The 21,253-nt window shown below is 38.8% G+C and overlaps 1 protein-coding gene across 3 annotated transcripts in view; it reads right to left on the reverse strand.

Moving 5' to 3' along the window:
- The window catches only part of SIM1 (SIM bHLH transcription factor 1), a 71,669-nt gene that overhangs the window by 27,825 nt on the left and 22,591 nt on the right, over nt 1-21,253 (reverse strand). For all 3 annotated transcript variants that reach the window (XM_074333333.1, XM_074333334.1, XM_074333335.1), the window contains one exon: nt 2,606-2,774. In XM_074333333.1, coding sequence (XP_074189434.1) covers nt 2,606-2,774 — 169 coding nt within the window. The remainder of the gene's footprint in view (nt 1-2,605; nt 2,775-21,253) is intronic.

Raw genomic sequence — 21,253 nt, forward strand, 5'->3', positions numbered from 1 at the left:
TCAAAAAGCCCTTTGTACACACCATCCCCTATACACTACTTAGTCTAAAATATAACTTATTTCAGCTGTAGTGCAGAACTTAAGGACACTTCTTATGCCAGTTCTTTATATCCTAGCACCTTCTCCCCACCCCTGCCCTCATTCACCACAATGGCCAGCACAGCACTTTTCTGATGTAGGTGCTCGGCTAACATCTACTGAATCTACTGAGTCAAATACACATAATAGCAATGATGCATGGGACTAAAAGTGAAGTATCCCTTAATAATACAAGGATAACATGGATCAAATAACACTTTTGAGAAACTAAATTACTTTTTTCTTTAAAATTCCCGAGGACTTAGAATTCAGATGATGGTACTCAGTTATTTTCTTTCAGCAGAAACAGTAATGAGTTTATCCTGGACGTCATCCTTTTTCAATGTGTTCCCAGAGGAACCTCTGCTCACCCCATGACAAGTCACTACAAATGCCTACTCCCTTGTCTGTCTGCATAAGTGGGTCCTCGAAAGCAAAGACTATGTGTTCTATTTCTGATCTCTGTGTATTAGCAGCCCATGTAGTAGGAATCAGTCAATGGTTGACTTAGCACCACAATTATCTGAAGTATACACAATTAAAGAATAACCTTTACTAGGCACATAAATGTTAAGTAAACTTAAATCATGACTGCGACTTCAAATAAAACACATGGCCAAAATTCAAAGGACTACATTTATATACACATTAACCATAAAAATGAACACACAAAAATCAGAAGAAATCCTATGTGGACTTATGTGTGTGCGTGTACATGATTTTTATACATCATAGAAGATTTCTAGAATAAAGTACAATTTTTGAGAGGAGAAATGAGGGAATATAAGGGGATTTTCTACTTTCCACTCTTCTGTATTGCTTTTTTTTAAAATTATGGAACATGTATAACTTTCAAATTAACTCCTCCTGACACACAAACACAAGAAGCAGCCTAATGGCAGTTGGAACGTTTTTTAAAAAATGAGTAATCTATCACTAGAGCAAACTAACAAAAATTTTAGACATTAAAAGCTGAGCATAAAAGAAAACTTACTTAGAAGTAGAATACTCACTAGTTTTGAAGTTCAATGGGGCGATTTTGTTTTTGTGGGCTTACTTTCTGTATAATGGACAAACTTCATCTTAACTTAGTATTTCCTAACTTAAATCTTCTTTAATCTATGTGTCCAACACTCCTATACATTTAAGGATAGAATTACCCACACATATAATCCATCCTTCCAAGTAGTAAAAGACACAGTAAAACTTTTCCCAAGGTACAAGAAAGCAACAAGAAAAGCTTCTCAGATGTTCAATAAAAACTCCTCCTCCACAGTGACTTTAACTAAAATGCACTTTAGAAGTAAAATGCTCAGTCCTCATAGCAGAAGTATCCACTGAAAAATGTCTAGGCATCAAACATCGACATCTCTCTCTTTTGTCAGAGAAAAGAAATCTGGGGGTTTTGTGGGAGATTTTTAAACCACATGACTCACATCAGTCTCTTCAGGGCGTGATCTTCTCATCTTCATATACCAAGTCACTAAAATAATCTAGCAAATAGTAGCTTCTCAGTGACCATTAGGTCAAACAATGACATTTCTTCAAACAGCATACACTTGTGGAAATCAACAGACTCTATAAGTAAGGAAATCATTTCTGTACCCACTAGATTACCATTTTTACATTAAAAGTACAGCAAAAACATAAGTGATAAACACCACCTTGAAGAAAGGACTCCAAATCCACTTTGGTTTTATACAAGCCCAGGAATCATCCCCTGAGTTACTCTAACGACCTGCAGGAAGTTTGATGGGGTGCCTTTAAAAAGAAGGATGGAAGTGAGGTGGTCCCAGAATATTCGCAGTGGGGAATCCCCAGTTCTGTCCTACTTCCTTCAGTCCAGGAGAGAGTTGTGTGGACACTTGGACACAGTCTAGTTTCTACATCTCAGTGACAGAGCAGAAAAATAATTTTTTCCCTCCCAAGAATCAGGATTCATTTTTGCACCTTGCAGTGTTTCTGGAATACCTCCTCTGGGTCTCATCAGTTCACCACCTTGCAAGGACGAGAAGAGTTGCTTTTCCTACCACTCCCGCCATCTGGAAGACCCTCTCTATTTCATTCTTCCCCATAAATAGTCCATCTGCACTAAAATCTCATGGTGAAACGCATCCACTTCTTAATTTCCTTCTAGGTCAGTTCTTGTCCTAAGATTCCATTTTTCTACATCAACCTCTTGTTTTCCGTATTTTGCTATGCTGGCTACGTCTCTCTGGTTAATCACTGTGGGAAACAACTGGGGATCAATCTCCTTGAAATAACAAGGTTATGGTTCTAACTGCAACTGAGACTCTCACAACCTTTATATAAAAGCAGTAAATGGCAATATCATTTCAAATTTTTACAGTTTTTTAAAAGGAAGAAGAGAAAGAAGATAGTTTTAGAAAGCTCTCCAGATTTATAGGAGATTAAAAATTTTTGAAACCAGCGTTATTAATTCCAAACAGTTTTAATTACTTCCTCCCCTATGACACCAAACCACATCAACAAAAAAAAGAAAGTTGCAAAATGGCAATGCACCTACCTGAGGGTACGGGGAAGTCCTGGATTTTGACTTTGAACTTGAGAGTCTGGACTTGGCCCCCTTCCTGTTGTCAGGCATGGTAGGAGTGGAGCTGCTGGCATAGGAGAAGGTTGGTTTGGAGGCTGAGATCTGATCCAGGGAGAGCTGCAACCCTTTGTACTCCGTGTCCCTGCAGGATGGGAGGACACAGCCCTTAATCAGCCACCACAGACAATGGATTCATGTGTTCTCTCACCAGGAATGACAGTAATCCGTATTCGAAAATGAAGCAAATAATAGTTAGCTATACAGCAGGTTTCCACGAACACCTCAATTATTTTAGAAATGCCCAACACTTAACTAATGTGAGTGAATGTAGCTGCCACCTATACTACAGCCACATGGTATGATATGCTCCTGAAAATGTCTTGATTTAAAAAAATTTTTTTTCATTATTTTTATATGTAGAAAAAAAATCATAATTCAATTTCTCTGAGCTTTTGTGTCTTCATTGGTGAGAGATGAATTACAAAACCTACTCTAAAGATTTCCTTTGTGGGGTGAACTCAACAGACAACAGGCCATCTGATGCTATCTGACTATTGGCAGGAAGAATGTCTTCTATTAGCTGTTCCAAGATCAACCATTCTGGTAAACACTCCAAATATTCTTAAAGCTAGCAAACTAATGTAACCTGACCTATAAGTAGCTAAAAATCCCCTTCAACAGGTTAATTAATTCAGTCACTTTAGGGTACATTTTATCATTAGTTCTTTCCATTCCTTTCTTCCTTCAATAAATTGATATTTATTAAGCTCCTAATATATACCAGATTTTGTGCTATGTGGAGATGAAAGGATACTAAGACCCCTAAAGCCCCTGCCCTTGAGCAGATTACAATCTATTTGGGAAAATAAATAGTAAACAAATAAACAAGAATAACTGCAGACTGACATGAAGGGGATAAAAAACATATCTTAGAGAGTTCATTATGAGGTACTTAGGGGCTGACCACGACAGCCTGGGCCCTGCCCGTAGTTACCACCTCAGTCTGCTTCCAGATAGCAGGGGATCTCGTCAGACTCCTCGGTTTTCATAAGAGGATATCACCCCTTCCCACAAGCAGCCAAAATAAAATGTTTCAGAGTTTTCTTTATGAGGACTCATGGGAAAATTTTCTCTCCATTTCCAGATCTAGCTGGGTGCTCCTGAGTAATTGATTTCTTTTTATTTCATGAACACTGTGAATCACATAATTCTTCATGTTTCCCTCTTTGCACTGAAAGTCAAAAAGCCCGTGGTCCAATTTGTAACCACCTCTAGCAAGTGTCCTGACAGCAGGCATTTTATGCAACTCCATTCACTGGTTTCTTTTATTCTTCCTTTTGTCTAATGCAGGGGTGTCTAAACTGCGGCCCGTGGGCCAACTGTGGCCCGCAATCCATTTTTAATTGGCCAACAGCAAATTCCAAAAATATATTAATTTACTTAAATAAACCAGGTGAGGCAATTCGTTCTTTACCTCGAGTGAGTGGCCCGGCTGTTTGTGTATTTTACCACATATGGCCCTTGGTGAAAAACGTTGAAAAAAGTTTGGACACCCCTGGTCTAATGGGTTTACCTGTTTAAAATTTGATATATAGTTTTAATACTTTTTGGATTAGGATAGGCATATGAAATATAACCGATTAAAAATATTATATATGTACGAGTGACTAGAAGATTTCCATGGATCAGCAAGTACTTATTTATCTTTTCTTTTTCCCTATTTCCCCAGAGAGATAGGCAAAAGCAAAAGTATAATTCAGCCAAGGAGTCCCTCAAGTGACTAAGAACAGAAACCAGCTAAAACAGGTTTGATAATATTACTGCCACAAACTACAGTGTAGTGATATATGTCAGCAAATTACAATGGCTTCATACCAAATAGTCCACCTACTCAGTGCAAGCTAAAAAACAAAAATTCTCCTACATGAGCAACAAAAATTTACAAGGTGGGCACGCAATTTGCCTTTCAGGCTTGGGAAAGCTGATCACGTCCCTGGTCTGCTTTACTGCTCTAATTAACTCCTTCTAACAACAACACAACACGGACTGAGCACTCTTTGGTCAGAAATTCAGTGCCCTCCAAAATGTGGAAATGTGGCTCTCACCTATTTTTCTGACAATATCTCAAAATATTTCTTCATCAGGCCCTCCCTTCATCAAAATAGTTTTCCCCAAACTGACCGTATACTTTCCTGACTCTCTCCTTCCTCCGACAGATACCTACAAAATTCCTCTTCTAAAGAACTATCTTAAATCCCATTCAGCTCTATGAAGCCCTTCCTGACTGCTACACCCATTCTTTCCTTCAGTACATGTTTACTGAGTGTCTGTGTGTGGGCCCTGTTCCAGGAGCTGCGGAGACATCAATGAACAGAAGGACTAAGTTGCTACCCTCATGAAGAAGGGGCCTGTTCCTGAGGGAAGTAGGGAGGGGACCACAACATTTTTTTCTCCTCTGGCATTATTTCTCAAGTGATGATGTTTTATCTTTCCCGGGGGATTCCAAGTTCCCAGAGGACAAGAGTCAAGAGATAGTTGGTTGTATTCCAATGCCACATGTACAGTATTTCACATAGGTAGAAGACGGAGAAGATAAGGGGTACAACTAAGAAAGAATTGTTTCCCCCCGTGACTTCTAATAACTTGCAATCCAACAACCTTCCTCTGTGGGAAAAGACCCTCATGGCTGTAAGTCCCCTCACCAACCTGTCCTGAGATCCCATGTGTGTGACAGTGAGCCAGGCAAGCTGGGCTCTGACAGGAGGTCTCCACCAACCCTTGGGCATCCTGTGTCAAATGTAATTCTGTCCGTTGAACAGCGGAGTATCCACACAGTCCCTGCCTGACAGGACTTAGACTGACAGTAAAAATCATGCACCCCTGAAAATATGGCAAATTATTTTGTACACTCATTCTTAGTGCAACATTTCAGCACAGGAACTTCACAGCTGCAAGCAGAAAGTAAACAAGAATTCAATTTTCTGTTGCACCCTTTCATCTCATTTCATCTCAAAGTATACATATTGACTCATTAAAAAAGTCTTTCTAAAATTCCTGCATAGCTTCCAGTGATAGAAATACTCCAAATTAAATAGGCTTAAATAAATTATAAAACTAATAAATGATGTGAAAGTCTAAATATTCACATAAAAACTCCAATAAACATAAGATTTATGCAAAATTGTCAACCCAATAAATTTAATTGAAAAAAGAAAAAAATGAAAAAAGAAAGTCTTGATACATTAATAAAAACACTAAATATTTTCATGCACATCAAAAAATAAAAAATCTCGTGGAGGACCATCAAGTTAGGTCGATCAGGGTTTGAGCCACTTATTATGTAACAACGCATTCAGACTCCAATCTTTTCTTTATAACTCATAGGGATTTGGTGAGGTTTAGATGAAATATTATATGAAGAACTCATAGCACAGTGCCTAGAACATAGTAAATGCTCAATAAATAGTATTATTTCTTAATTCTCACACTCGGTGGCACTTTTTGGCACCTGATTTCCCCAGTACAACAGGTTTACTTTGGTAGCAATTGTAATACATTTCATTACAAACACCTCCTTATGCTCTATTTCTTTCTACTCCAAGCTCATTTTCATTTGTTCTGTTACTTTTTAGCCTCTAAATGCTATTGCAGTACAGCCAATACTTATTAAGGTAAGTTCTTTATGGCTAAGTCAGTAAACGGGGACCACAGAGCAACACAGACCCAACACTCTAAGATGAGTTCAGCCTTCCTGTTTCTCTGTTCCAAACTCTAACAGCTCAAAAGATGTGTTCGGATGAAAAGCACAATAAAAAAAAAAAATACCCACTTAAAGACATTTCAAGTACGGTTGATGTGCTGCCAAGAGGAGTTCTGAATGGCGGATTCACCAAGAACAAAGCATTTGTTTTATTTTTAGAATTCTATTAAATTGAGCATTTCATTTGTGTAGATTAAAGGGCTAGCTGCTGATGGGAATCACATTATGAGTTCCATTTCCCTCTTCCAAACTCAGACACAAAGAAGAGTCTGGCCCTACCTCTCTCCCTTCCCCACAATGAGGCACGTTCTGGGATCACACACATCTTCAAACTTAGGTACATGCATAGCAAAGCCATGCAACGCTCTCCTGTGGAGCAGGACAAAATAAACTACTTTGGCCCACAGAACTTAGACTGTAAAACAAGTATGGTAAGGAACTTGACTTTGTTGACTTGAATGAAAAAAGGACACAGCCTGCTCTACTTCTGCAGCTTTCTTGAAAAGTGCCACAGTGACCCCGTTTGGGACTCCACAGGTAACACTCTTAAGGGCAACTCACGTTCTCCCAACATGATCAGTACATCGAAAGAGCAACTGTACCATGCGCCATTTGGCATATTTTTACAAAATAGCTATTGATACCAATTTACATTTGGGTGTTTTTCGTTTTTTTCCCTCCCTTTAATGATTTGTACCAAAGCTGCACGTATCCTCAGGAAGCTCAGCTCTGAAAGCAGAGTAAAATGGATAATCTGCAATCACCAGGACATGCACTAGTCAATCTCACCCATATTTGCACAGACCAAAGTAATCCTCTTATTCCATTATGGACAGTCAGAAACCATTCAATTCGCAAAATTAACCATCAGAGTCTACTCTAAACTTTATAACAGTCATGTACACATTTGGAATCACTCAAATTCTAATAAAATGAAAGGAATCATTTTTGCATCACTGGCCTTCTCAGCCTCCCCTTAACTGATATGCCACACCCACTCGTAAGGTAAATGCCACATTGCCATATAGGAAACTCAGTGTGACACCCTTGCAAAGCAAATAGGAGATATCTTCACCACTAAAAGTTACTATCGGTTTCAGAGAAATGCATTAATATTTCTCTATTTCAACTGGGAAACAGGCCTCCATGACGCCAACAGCAGCACTAACATATTTACAACTTTCACATGAGTTGGAATGAGTGTACAAACAAGCAACAGTGTTTTAAATAAGTTTATGTTCAGTCAAGATTCTTTGCAAGAATTTTCCTCTTCAACTCCAACACACCCTATTCTGCTTCCATTTTAGACAAGTGAATTTTTGCTTCTTGTCACATCAGTTTTGGAGCTGGCCATTCTGGAGCTTCTTTGTTGACTTATGTGGCAATTCTTAAAAGATGTTGCCAGATTTCCCAACTGAGCTATTTTTTTAAACAGCTGAAGGTGATCAAATTACCAAGGAAAACGTGGAAACAAAGATATACAATTGATTTGGCTCCAAAGGCAGTGACTGAAATAAGCAGAGGATTGCATTAAACTGTGATTGGATTAAATAGGAATGACTGCGCCTTATACCAAACTTTTTAATTGGATTCTAGAGTCACTGTTACACGAAGTACATGACCTTCTTTATATTCTGGCCGAGTTCCCACCTGGCCACTGGGTAAAGCACCACAGCAGACAGACCTACTTTATGTTTCATTTTCAGGCTCCCATGGAGTCCAGCAGTGAGAGCTGATAAGGAGGGTTCCATACTGTGAGGGGCTCACAGACTGGGTCGGTCTGCTGGGAAATCAGGCTAAGGCACCCTTGGAAATGTAACAGTCTCATACTAATGAGTGGATTTCTGTTTGCTCCTTGTGGTTTTCTCCATTTGATTTGGCGATTTTAGTCATTCTCACAAAGTCTTTGGTGTTACATAAACATTGCCGCTGCCTAGAAACATCTTTCTCCTCCATTTTGTAGGTTTCATCCAACATGCTATGGAGTAGATGGCACCATAGGGTAAGAGACAGCTTAGGCACAAAATCAACTATCCCATTGTAATTTCAAGAAAGAAAGATGTGGGTGCAAACAATACCAACCGAAAAGTAAGTCAAAAACTGTAATGTGTCAGTAAGATGTGGCAAAGTCAACTATCATCACAAGGACTGTGTAATGCCCTTGTATCAACCCATGACATAAGCTGAAATATAGCTAAATCCAGACCTGCTATCACACTGCATCTGAATTTGTTTCCTTACCCTCATGGGCCAAAGTGAGTTCTCCCTGCTCCTTCCGCTGAACTCCTACACCATTCACTGCCTCGCCCACCCATCTGGCACCTCTAGTTCTGTCTCACAATGTGGTCAATAGCATATCTTGAAAACAACCTCCTAAATTCCATCTCTTATAACAATCTCTATGTGCTGTCTAGCACAATATCTTACAGAGAATAGGTACTTGCAAGAGATGAATGAAATAGTCCTCATTGCAATCCACTTCCATTCATCTCAAATCCAAATGACTGAAATTCAAAAAACTGACAAATCTTTCTACATAAATGAGAGAACTATCTGCTAAAATAAGCAAATTTGTGGGATTTTTTAAATTCTCAGGTTATAATTTATATTGATTATTCTGAAATTCTGTGAGTTCCTAAATCAAAGGAACAAATTATATGTTATTGTTCTAGTGTTATGTATATTAATAAAATGCATTTATTTGTTATCAAGTTATAATTCAGGCATGGCATATGTGATACTTAGGCAAACTAGAATACTAAATCAATTTCATCCTCAATCATTTATTTGGAACTGTTATAATTATTGAAGAAATGAGGAGGAATAGTGCTTTCAACCCCCAGAGAAATAATTTCAACAAATCAGTAACAAATACAGTATCTCCTCAATAGAAAAATAAGAAAAGAATGCAAAATTGTTGAGGAACACTTTTTTAAAGGTTTAGCCTCACCTATACGATTTAAGGCAGCTATCATCATTGTTGCCTTTCAAATTGGCAAGAGATTCTTTTTAATGACAATAAATCCCAATGAAGATAAGGTGAAATAAATGAGCATTCTTATATAGTACTGGTAAGGGCGTAAACTGGAAGTGTTTATCAAGAGTCTTAAGAATGTTCATATGCTAGATCCTGTCATTCCACTTCTAGGAATATAGCTTATGAAAATAATCAGAAATAAGTATCAGAAGTCTATATACAAAGATGTTTATCAGCATAATTTCTTGTATTTAATTGTAAATTATCAAAAAGGCTTTATAAATAAAAGTACACAATCAATATAAGCATTACTTAAGGTATAACCACGTGATAAAATATTATGCAGCTATTTTTATTTACTCTGATGACGTAAAAATACTATTGATAAAGTAAAAATGTATCTCTTTTTAAATTAACATGTATAGTATATGCATGTATACGTAACATATATTGTATATACATGTAAATCTAGTGAGAGGCAAAAACTAAAATGTCAACAGTAGATATCTGGAAAATAGATTAAAGATGTTCTGTATCTTTTCTTTATACCTCTCTACATTACCTTAATTTGTTCTATCATAAACACGTATTACTTTTATAATCAGAAAAATATTTCCTTAAAAAAAAAAACACCACTAATTGAGACAAATTTCAGGTATTCTTACTTCATATTGAAATGGTTCCCAAATTCCTTTGCTTTACATTTCCAGGGTTTCTTCTTTGCGAATAATATTAAATTACAAAAGATAAAGTACTATTAAACTTCTTTCCCATAGATTCACCTTCTCAGGCAGACCATTTATAATTTATAAATGTCCAAATGGCCATATGCTCAATCAATGCCTGCACATTTCACTTACTTTCTGATCTATTCTCCATCCTTCCCACCTTACAGAATTATCTGTCTCTGAAGGCTTTCATGTGAACCATATGACTTTATGTTTCCTTCTTTGGAGAATATAACTTAAATTATTACTTATAATTGAAAGAAAGAAACATTTGCCACGTAGTTTCTTAAAACAATTTAGTTTCATGTGAGTTGTAGATGGCATATTTGTCATTGTTTAAATGGAGTAAACCCTATTTTGGGGCCACATTTGTTCATTTTTTTATACTCGGAAATTCATTCTATATTTAGCTACTAAAGTTTTAGGCATACTTGTGAATCCGCCAGGTTTAAGTTCCAAGTTCTCTTATGGCTTTTCTCTTTCTTATGTTCTTGAGGAGAGGGTGGGAAGGTGGATGCTTGTGTTTAAAGGTTAGAACTGAACAAATTAAACATAAAATGTGCTGCCTCTTTCATCAAAGGCATAAATTAAAAACTGTCAGTTTCTTTTCCCACAATCAGAACCCATAATTTTAGCTCACTTTTTTTTTTTTGGGGGGGGGGGGTAAGCCAAATATAAAGAAAGAAAAAGTGATGCTAATATCAACCAAGTTTTTCTTACTTTTAAATTTTTTCAGCAAATAAAAAGTAAAAGGCACATGCTATTCTGACCCTCTCTTTTCCAGCTCCTTCCATCAGTCTTTCCCACTTCCCACCTTCGTAGTCCATCCCTTTGCCTTTGTTGTCATTTGTTCAGCTGATGTTTTTCAAGTGTATGTTCCCTTAAGAACTCTTCCAACACCTAAGATTAATAAGTTATGGGAGAACCCACCACCTACCACCTTATATGAGGTTGAAGTTGTATTTTCACAGAAACAGCTTTCTTACCTCGTTCTTCTGACCCTTACAAAGCTGATTTCTAAACCCTAAAAATATCCTCTGGCAGAGAGGGTGAAAGAACGACAGCTCCTATTTTCAAATCCACACAAATTCTACGAACAGAAAAGATACCTGTAATCATAAAGAAATAACCTTCCTACAACACTGGGAAATCAGGATACTCAAGGCCACAGGTCCCCAAATTCCCCACAGGACCTCGTGGGGATGAGGGTCACAAGGCCAAACTGCAAGGTACTGTTGGAAGCTCGTGCTTTTCTGCACAACACAAATGCACTGGCATTTCTGCATATCATAGAAAAATAGAACCTCAGACTTTGATCTCCCTAAGAAAAGATGCAGCAAAAACGGTGGCATGATGTGATGTTTTCAAATGTACAAATCCTCATTTGTTTAACTTAAATATTTTTAAATGTCCTATAACATTTATTCTTAATTAAACCTCTTTTAGATAGTCATTAATCGTTTCTTTACAGTTGCTGTGCAAACAGTTCATACCTCTGACATATCAAATCTCACAGACATTTTCTTTAATTGGATTCATTTATTTCTAATCTCCTTAAGCCTTTCTACTGTAATGCTTGACTAAGTATACATTAAACTCTATTATTTAAATGGCTAAAATAAATTTGAGGTGTATTTTATGAGCAAAAATTCACAATTCAACAAATGTTCTGCCATTATTATTATGTGCCTCAGTATTCAGACACTATTTAAAATTGCCTGGTAGATATGCTATGTTTAACCAAAATAAGCTCTGAATTGTTGCTAGAGATTTTGGATTGCCCACTAAAATGCCTAAATTTTTGTTGTCTCTATATTTGAAGTCAGAGAGCTTATATAATCCTATACAAAATATAGTTACCAATAGAAACCCATTACCAAAGATAGAATAGGCAGCTGCCTGTTTTTATGATGTGTAGGAATTGCTTTCCTGGCCCCCATGAAGGTATCTCACTAATGGTCTACTGACTGATGCTTAAAATTTACTATTAGACATTTATTTCTTTGGCTTTGAACAGATGGCTCAGAAAGGGATAACAGAATAAGCCTCAACTATTATCTTTCATTGACTCATAAGCTCTTTTCCTTAGAGTAGTGGTTCTCAAATTTCAGCTTGCCTCAGAAGCACTTGAACAGTTTATTAAAACACAGCTTGCTGGGCTCCACCCCTTCGAGTTTCTCATTTGTAGGTCTAGGGTGGAACCCACAGTTTGCATTTGCAACAATCCCTCCTCATCTTGTGCTGCTGATGTTGTCAATCAGAAGACTGCACTTTGAGAACCAGAGTAGTTGTTATCTAGGATGAGAGAAACTAAAGGAATTAGTGAAAGGATACCATAGAGAATATGGAAAACCCCCATTGGGAAGGAACATTCCAAAGACAAAATTCACACTCCCCTACCGCCCCCACCACCACCACCACCTGACCTCACTGCTTATCTTTCACCAAACTACTCCCATTCTTATTCCCTACTGCTTGCTGCCTCTCAGCCTCCTTTTGGGCACCTGCTGTTGTACAGACCCCCTAACACTGGAGAGCCACAAGGCTTGGTCTTCAGGCTGCTTCTCTCCTAAAACCCACTCTCTAGAGATCTCATCCACTTGGCTGGCTTTAAATTCCATAGGTCTCCAGCACAGTCTCCTCACTCCATAGACACCTAGATCTAATCGTCAACCTGACACTTCCATTCTAATGAATGACAGGCATCTCAAACTAAACATGCCCACACATATCCCTAATTGTTACCCCTATACAAATCAATCCCTTCCCATCATTCACCTAAATTGCTCAGGCTAAAAACCTAGATGTCATTCTTGGCTCCTCATTTTTTTCCCCTACTCATATCCAATCCATCTGCAAACCCCAACAGTATATCTTCAAAATATATCCTGAATCTAACCTTTCACTCTCTCCCTCTTTCAAGCCATTATCTTCCTTCACCTAGGCAATTATACTCATTTCTCAACTTATCTCTCTGCCTCTATCCTCCACCCTCTCCAAAGCCTATTCTGCACACCAGCCAGAATAATCTTTTCATAGCTTAAATTAGCTGATGCCATGCCTTTGCTCACAGCTCTCCAATGGCTTCCCAAAGCCTTCAAGACCCCATATGATCTGAGTCTCCTATCCTGGCATCATCACCTTCCATTCTTCCCCTGACATTCTCTACTTCAGCCACAGTGACAGGCTTTGTTTATCAACTTGCCAAGCTGGTTTCCACCCCAGGGCCTTTGCACTTGCTCCCCACTGCTGGGCGTGCTCTCCCTGCAGGTCTCAACATGGCTGCCTCCCTCCCTTCATTCAGGCATCTTCACAGAGGCCTTCCTTGACCATTCCCATCTCATGGTGCTACTTCCCCCCCTTTAATTTCCTAACATTATACAACATATTTATTTGTTTGTAAGTACTATCTGTTTCTTCCCACTAAAATTTATGCTCCATGAGGGTAGGGACCTTGTCTGTCTTGGTCACACCATAGCCCTACCACAAAGCGTGGCATAGAGTAGGCACTGGGGAAATACTTGCTGAATGAATGCAAGAAGCATCCCCAGTTGGCCCTAGAAAAGACTACAGTCTGCAATATTTTTTACCATCCTCTTAATTACAGCAACAGAAATTAAGCTGATTCTAATGACAGAGATTTGTTTATAATGAAGTTCCTATTGAGCTGACCGAGAAGAGACACAAATAGAAAAGATCTTATAATGTAAAATGCCATGTAGCATCTCTAAATATTTTCCCCTGGTTTTCAATTAGCGCTCACAATAAAATGCTACTCTGCACTATGCTATTTCTTTAACTGCTCTAATTAGAGAAATAAAATTGACACCCACTCTGCCCTCCTTACAGCTTCAGCCTTCCAGCATTCCTGAGCTGTAACTCTGCAGGGGTCCATTACCCAAATCCAGTACAACAAATATTTCACTTCACCAGGACTACAGTAAGATTGCAACAGCTAATAGAAATGCTGTGACCTCCAACACTATTAGTCCCTTAACAACTTACAAAAATTAAAATGAAAAGCCTTGTGCTGCATTTGGTTCATTCTGAAAAAAAGGAAAAAAAAAAGCTGCTCTTTTCCTGTCATATGTTTGGACACCAATATCAATTAATGGGATTGTTAAAAAAAGTAAATCTCATGGGTTCTTACCTTCAGCCACCAGAACGCATTACAGTCATTATGAGCACAAAGTGTAAAATGAACGACTGAAGAGCAGCAAGAAGCCACAAACCACTGAAAATACTCAGAACCAAGGATTCTATTTTTGTAATGGTTTTCAGTAGGAGGAGGCAAGCAACAACACATTCTCAGATTGCATTACTGGAGAATGTTGCTATTCTCTGAGAGATGTAAAAAGTGGCAAGGGACTTGGGTTTAAAAAGTACAAACACAGGGAGAATCCCACCTTAATGGGTACCATTATGACATCCAGTTCAATATAATGAGGCTATTTTCGCAATCTGGCCAGCAGCCCATATTAGCACGGCTTTACTGATGTGGATACAACAAATTCTGTTTGAACAAGAAATCCCTGGGAAAAAAAAAAAAAAAAAAGATCCTTTTACAGGCTCTATCCATTTAGCAATCAATCAAAGGGAAAATATCCTTCTGGTAAAGACAGAAGCTCCCATTTGAATCCTAGTAAAATATTAGATGTTCTAAATAAAATAATGTTCTATGCGTGATGCTTACCAATTGCTGTTTTGTGAAACTGTCATAACCGTTGATGACCAAATTGGTGAAGGGGAGATAGGGTCCGGCCTTGGAGGTGAGCATATTACATGGCAGCTGACTAGGTTCCAAGTACACCCAAATTGTGAAGCAACTGAGTCACTTTGTGGAGACCCCATATTGGACAAGAGAGTAAACTATCTACAGACCTTTGCAAAATCTCTGCAAAATGTCACATTCCTAGCTAAATATTCAGTGCACTCATATGATCTTGCCAATATTGGACTATTTTAATACATAGAAATGGCAATTTCATATGCTTCATCCTAGTTCAATGTTGCCAGCTTAAAGACAGCATGCCAAAGAGAAAATTGGATGGGCACTGGAGTCCTGGCTCTGGTTGGTATGCCTACTCTTTAGCTGTGTTGTATTGGCTAAGTCTCTTGGCCTCTCTAAGCCACTGGTACAAAGTAAGAAGTCCTCAAATGTGAGTCCTTCTTACTGCCCATCCTTTCTAAGTATAGCAACAAACAGAGCATCTTCCCACCCCTCCTTCAGCTTGGAGCTGACAGTCATCTTCCAGTCTCTCCAAGGCAGAGCAGCAATGCCTGGGAATTACCCCTTACAAAAGAAACATTTAAAAAAGAAAAAGAAAAAGAAAGCAAAAAAAAACCCAAAGAAAAACCAAAACCTGATATAACAAGAAACATCCTAAAAAATGTAATAAATCTGCAAAACTATTCTGAATCTAGAGTGATTCTTCAATTTAAAAATTTGCTGAGATTCATAATCCTATTAGAAGTCAACCTCCAAAATATTAAAAAATCCCATTCACAAAAAAAAAAAAAAATCACCTCAGCATCCCTCAGACACAACTGCTCTCTCTGGCTGAGGTAATGAGATACACAGGACGTGCCCTGGACAATGTTGTCCTTGTGAGTTAAAGTTGGACTCCTTAGCCTGCAGGCAGTCACTTTGCTGCCAGTCATAATCTACCTCGACACACACACATACACACACACACACACACACACTCCCCAGGGGCCCAGCTTCTCCCACTGACTCCACCCCCACCCCACCATTTAATAAGCAGGGAGTCTGAACACACCTGCAGGCTTATTCCCCAAGGGGTCAACAAGCAGCACCAAGCCACATTGGGCTCTCTTCTTTCTGATTGTGAGTGGCGGTACTTCCCTCCAGGAAGGAATCTCAGTCATGAGCAAGCCTACAGGGAAGTCAGGCTAAGATGCAGCTGAGACTTGTGCTTATTTCTTCTTCTTGAAGATACTGCCTTACTCGTTTTGATGTCCCCAGGACTTGGCACAGTGCCTAACACATGATAGGTGCTCAATAAATCATTCATGAATGCTTAAAGATCTACTAGTCCTAACCAACTAAAGAAGGATCTAATAATTCTTTCCCAATATAGCAGAATCATTGCTGATTTCTCATTTCTGGGAAACCCTCTTCCTTCCTAATACTCATACATTCCCTCCTTCGGCCCAGAGACTCAAAGACATTGATTTGTGTGTATTGGCAGGACAAAAATTATTTTATTGCATTTCACTGAAACAACCATCCTAATAATTGACATTTCCTCGATGTTCCTTTGTGGGCAGCATAGTGCCAAGAACCTCCCACATTATCTCATTTAATGTTTATAATGACTCTATTAGGTGGATATTATCACCTACATTTCACAGATTTAAAAAAAAAAATTGAGAGAGAGTGAAATTAAGCAATTTGCCCACAATCACAGAGCCCATGAGTGACAGCAATAGGATTTGAACAAGCAATAGACCCAGAGTTCAAGCTCTTAACTAATATGTTACGTTGCATAATAAAAGTGAGTCCATAATAAAGTAGTGAGATCTCGTTTCATAACATATTTTTCAAAAACCTTGTAATACATCCCTATGTTTATCAGGGTATGAAACCTCTCACTAAGAAGCCTAGGGGGCATCATATGCTAATAACAGTAGGATTATGGTGTGAAGCACAGCACTGGGGAGACTTTCTGGTCCTGCAAATCTGGAACCAGCTGTTTAGGTATCTGCACCTCCCTCTCTTCCATCCGCCAGTGTTCTCGTCTTTCTGTATACCTCGCATATGCTTTCTACAAATAGTTTTTAAAATACAACCATTATACATATGGTATCACTAGTTTTTAAAATACAACCATTATACATATGGTGTCACTATGTATTCATTTCAATAAGAGTTTTATATGCAGTTCAGAATACTGACATCCCTTCAAACTTTAAAAACTGTGTTCTATGCCTAGATACTAAAAAACATAGGTATTCTTAAAGTCAGGTGAACATGTTGAAGATATATCGGTGTTAATTTAGGAAAGTTAACAGCCCTAGGGGAAGTAGGGCTTTCCAATCCTGATGGAACATCCTCAGCTCCAACAAAAAAATTGAGGGTAAAGAAGGAAGGAAAATCCAGCTTACGCATAGACGAGAGCCATGAGACACGCACCGTTGAATCTAATTGTGTTCCAAGGAATACTTATGGAAAAAGGACAATAGGACAAATATGTATAAGTCCCTATTCTATCTCAAGAGACTTTACCTCTGCTTCCAACCCATAAAATTCTACTTCCCTGATAGCTTCACCCTCATGTCAAGCTCCTTTGAATTCTGTACCCTCAGCAAACAGTGCCAGTGGACCATATCATTTTAAACTGTGCTAATCTGAGTTCTTAAATATTTAAATGGAACGCTTCTATCTTGCCAACAAAATTGTAAACTACTTGAGAGATGCCAAGACTTCTGTTTCATGTACTCATGTAATAAATCATTGCAATTTGCTATACTCTGTGAGACACTGGTGATATAACCATTCCCAGTTCACATAGAGTAATGGGGAATATACACAGGCTTCATTGAACACCACCAAAAATGCCAGCATTGCATGTTTCAGTCACTTTAAATTGTAATTACTGACATTGGTAAAGTTGACAGAACACTGATTCCAACTAAATTAACCTTGGAAATCCGATAAAAGCTTAGTTTCTTAGAACATTCTTTTTCTCTATAAAGTACCATTCCACCAGGTAAAAGACTTCCCTCTTGTGTGACAAAAATAAGACACGTGTGAAATGCTGGCTTACTTGTGTAAGCAGAAATCTCAGCTCGTTTTGAAATGCACAATAATAGCAGTGAAAAACACGGTGAGCTTAATGCAACTGTAGAAACCACCACACCCAAAGAGCACAATACTTGGAGGTATGTGTGTTGAGGGACAGGAAGGGAGAGAAAATAAACATTTAAATTTGTGGATTTGAGGATTTAGAAATTCAAGTTAAAGAGGGAAATATTCATCCCCTTCCAAAGTATTTCAGTTGATACCACATAACTGGCAAGTACTAAGAACAATAGTTATGAATTTTGAGCATTTTCTTTCTGCCAGGCACTGTGCTATATATGCATTATCTCATTTAATCCCCATCAATCCTTAAAAGTTGGACACAAATGTCCCTAGGTCACAGATGGGGAAACAAAGGATCAAGGGAGTAGAACTGTGCTCAAAGTCTCACAGTTATACAGCAAAGAATATTCAAACCCAGATCTGTCTGACACACCAAAGCCCACGCCTTTCCCTTGCAGGTTTCTTCGAATGATGCTGTTGGTTTTTATAAAGACAAAATCATGATCCTACTGCAATATAACTTCCCAGAGTAAAAGTCACAGATGGTAAACAGATGGCTTAAACTCAGCCAGACCCCAAACGTTGTCAACATCCCACAAAAGTAAGTTTCCTTCTCATCCCCCTCAAGCCCTGCAGTCACCATGCACCAGCGCTCTCCCCTGCCACCTCCCTGGACCCTGGAATGCCTGAGGTAGGGGAAAGGAAGTAATGAGAAGATACTCCTTCAGACAAGGCAGAATGTTAAATTCCTCCATGGATAGGCACTCGGGTATTTCCAGGTTGCCTCTAAACTCCAACCAATCCTTTCTGCATGACGGCTTAAACACAGACACCAGCACTTCAATCCAGATGACTTTTCTTTCACCACCTGCTCATCTGGAATGATGTCACAAGCCAATGAGAACAGAGAACAGAGAGGAAGCACTGAATAAGGGGAAAGTACCATCCGTGTTTCCCCGAAAATAAGACTGGGTCTTATATTAAGGTTTGCTCCAAAAGATGCATTAGGGCTTATGTTCAGGGGATGTCATTCTGAGAAACCATGCTAGGGCTTATTTTCTAGTTAGGTCTTATTTTCAGGGAAACATGGTAATAGCAGCCTTTTAGTAAATTATCAATATACATAATCCACCATACATACACACACACATACATACACACACACCTTGTACCAAACATAAGTGTTCACCACATGAACAGACTAAGTCAGAAGCCAAAAACATGCTTTTCAGAAGTCTAAGGAAAGCCTCATTTGAATTTGTCCATCCAATCACAATAACGTATGGATCCCTGCCTTTAAATAAGGTAATGATCCATGTTACTCAAAGAGCAGAACCTTTTCCCTCCCCACAGCTGGGCTCAGAGAAAGCCAGAGAGCAGCGGTCAGCCTGGTCATTTAGCACACACCAAGTGGCCTCCACCCAGGAACTAAAGAGGAGGTCCTGTGAGTCAGTGCCCTCCAGGTCGGGACAACAACAAGGGAGGGGTGGCAGCCAGAGAGGCCTGTGGAGGGGAAAGCAGCTGGGCAGCAGCACTGCCAAGGGGCCAGAGGATGACATACCTGCCCAGAGTATGCAGGGAAGCTCTCTATCCCCAGAGTCCCAAGGGACAACCTTTCTCCATCAAAAACAAAAAAGGGCTAATTCTGTACCCCCACCCAATAACATGGACACACACACTATGTAGGAAATAATCCCACTGCCACAGGAGATAATTCGTGCCTCATCTAATAAAAAGGATAGCATGGCTTGCCAGCTGACATTTGTTTTAACACTTTTGTTTAACAAGAACATAAAATATTAACTCTAGTTGCAGAAATGAAAAAAATTAGTAACAGCAATAATGTATCTATGTAATCTAAAGGCAAGAAATTCAGTAAAAAACTGAAATGTTTGTAGGCCTCATTTTTTTTCTTACAAAAAGGAAATGTCCTTGGTGAAACATAAGGGGAAAAATAGATCTATTCTTAATTGAATATCACTGAGAAGATAGCACTGCTAAATTTAAACCTCTAAATTGTCAATATCTGTACATACCTGTGAAGGAGAAACAAGGCAACTTTTTAATCTTCCATTATGAGATCAGATGAAAGCCGACCCAGGAGTTGGGTGGGCTGAATATTACAGACTTTAGTCATTTAAGTCCGTCTCTCTCCCAGACATTTTTTCCCCTACAACCACCCCTGACTCCCACCGTGTACAGAGACTTTCCCCATACAGAGTTGGCTCCCCAGGCTTTAATCCTGACTTCATCACTTACTCAGGGCACCTGACCTCAGTTTCCTCACCTGGAAAATGGGGAGTGTGATCCCTGCCCCAATCACCTCACAGAGGTGTCAACAGAGCTAATTTGATAACAAATATGCCAGCACTTTGAAAGAAAAGGCACTTGGCATTTGTAAAAGAAAAAAAACACACAAAGTTTGAGCATAAATAATGAATTCAAAGCTAAACACAGATCATTTTGATAAAAAATTACAATAAGTGAAAAGTGTATGAAAGATAAGATTATTTAAACAACTACTTGTGTTATGTCTTATAAAACAGACTAAATTTCCCAGTTCTTTCTTTTAATAAAGTGTTTGGTAGTTACAAAATTACTATTAATTACTATTAATAGTTTGGGTTGTTATAAATTACTATTAATACAAATGTGTCTTCAATTTGTTTTTATAATGATTCAGTCACATAAAAGATCATTTGAAAAGGACAACTGGGGCTTTGATATTCAATATTATCATAATAAAGATAAAACACAATTAAGGATCAAATCTAATTTATGGGTATACATTAGTGCATGATTTTTTTCATTAACCCTTTATTACAAGTCATGCCCTTACAGAAGTATATGTGGACTTATGTGAATGAAACATTATTATTTTTCATAATTAAAAAATCTATGCAACAAGCACTCCATAGATCTAAGGCATAAGAGTAAATTATTTTATATTTGCTATAGCTTAAGTCAAAAGGCATTTCATTTGGGGCCGGCCCGGTGGCTCAGGCAGTTAGAGCTCCGCACTCCTAACTCTGAAGGCTGCCGGTTCGATTCCCACATGGGCCAGTGGGCTCTCAACCACAAGGTTGCCAGTTCATTTCCACGACTCCTGCAAGGGATGGTGGGCAGCGCCCCCTACAACTAAAATTGAACTCGGCACCTTGAGCTGAGCTGCCGCTGAGCTCCGGGATGGCTCAGTTGGTTGGAGCGTATCCTCTCAACCACAAGGTTGCAGGTTCGACTCCCACAAGGGATGGTGGGCTGTGCCCCCTGCAACTAGCAATGGCAACTGGACCTGGAGCTGAGCTGCACCCTCCACAACTAAGATTGA

The sequence above is a fragment of the Rhinolophus sinicus genome, linkage group LG05, assembly GCF_036562045.2.
Source record: "Rhinolophus sinicus isolate RSC01 linkage group LG05, ASM3656204v1, whole genome shotgun sequence".
Classification (NCBI taxonomy): Eukaryota; Metazoa; Chordata; class Mammalia; order Chiroptera; family Rhinolophidae; genus Rhinolophus; species Rhinolophus sinicus.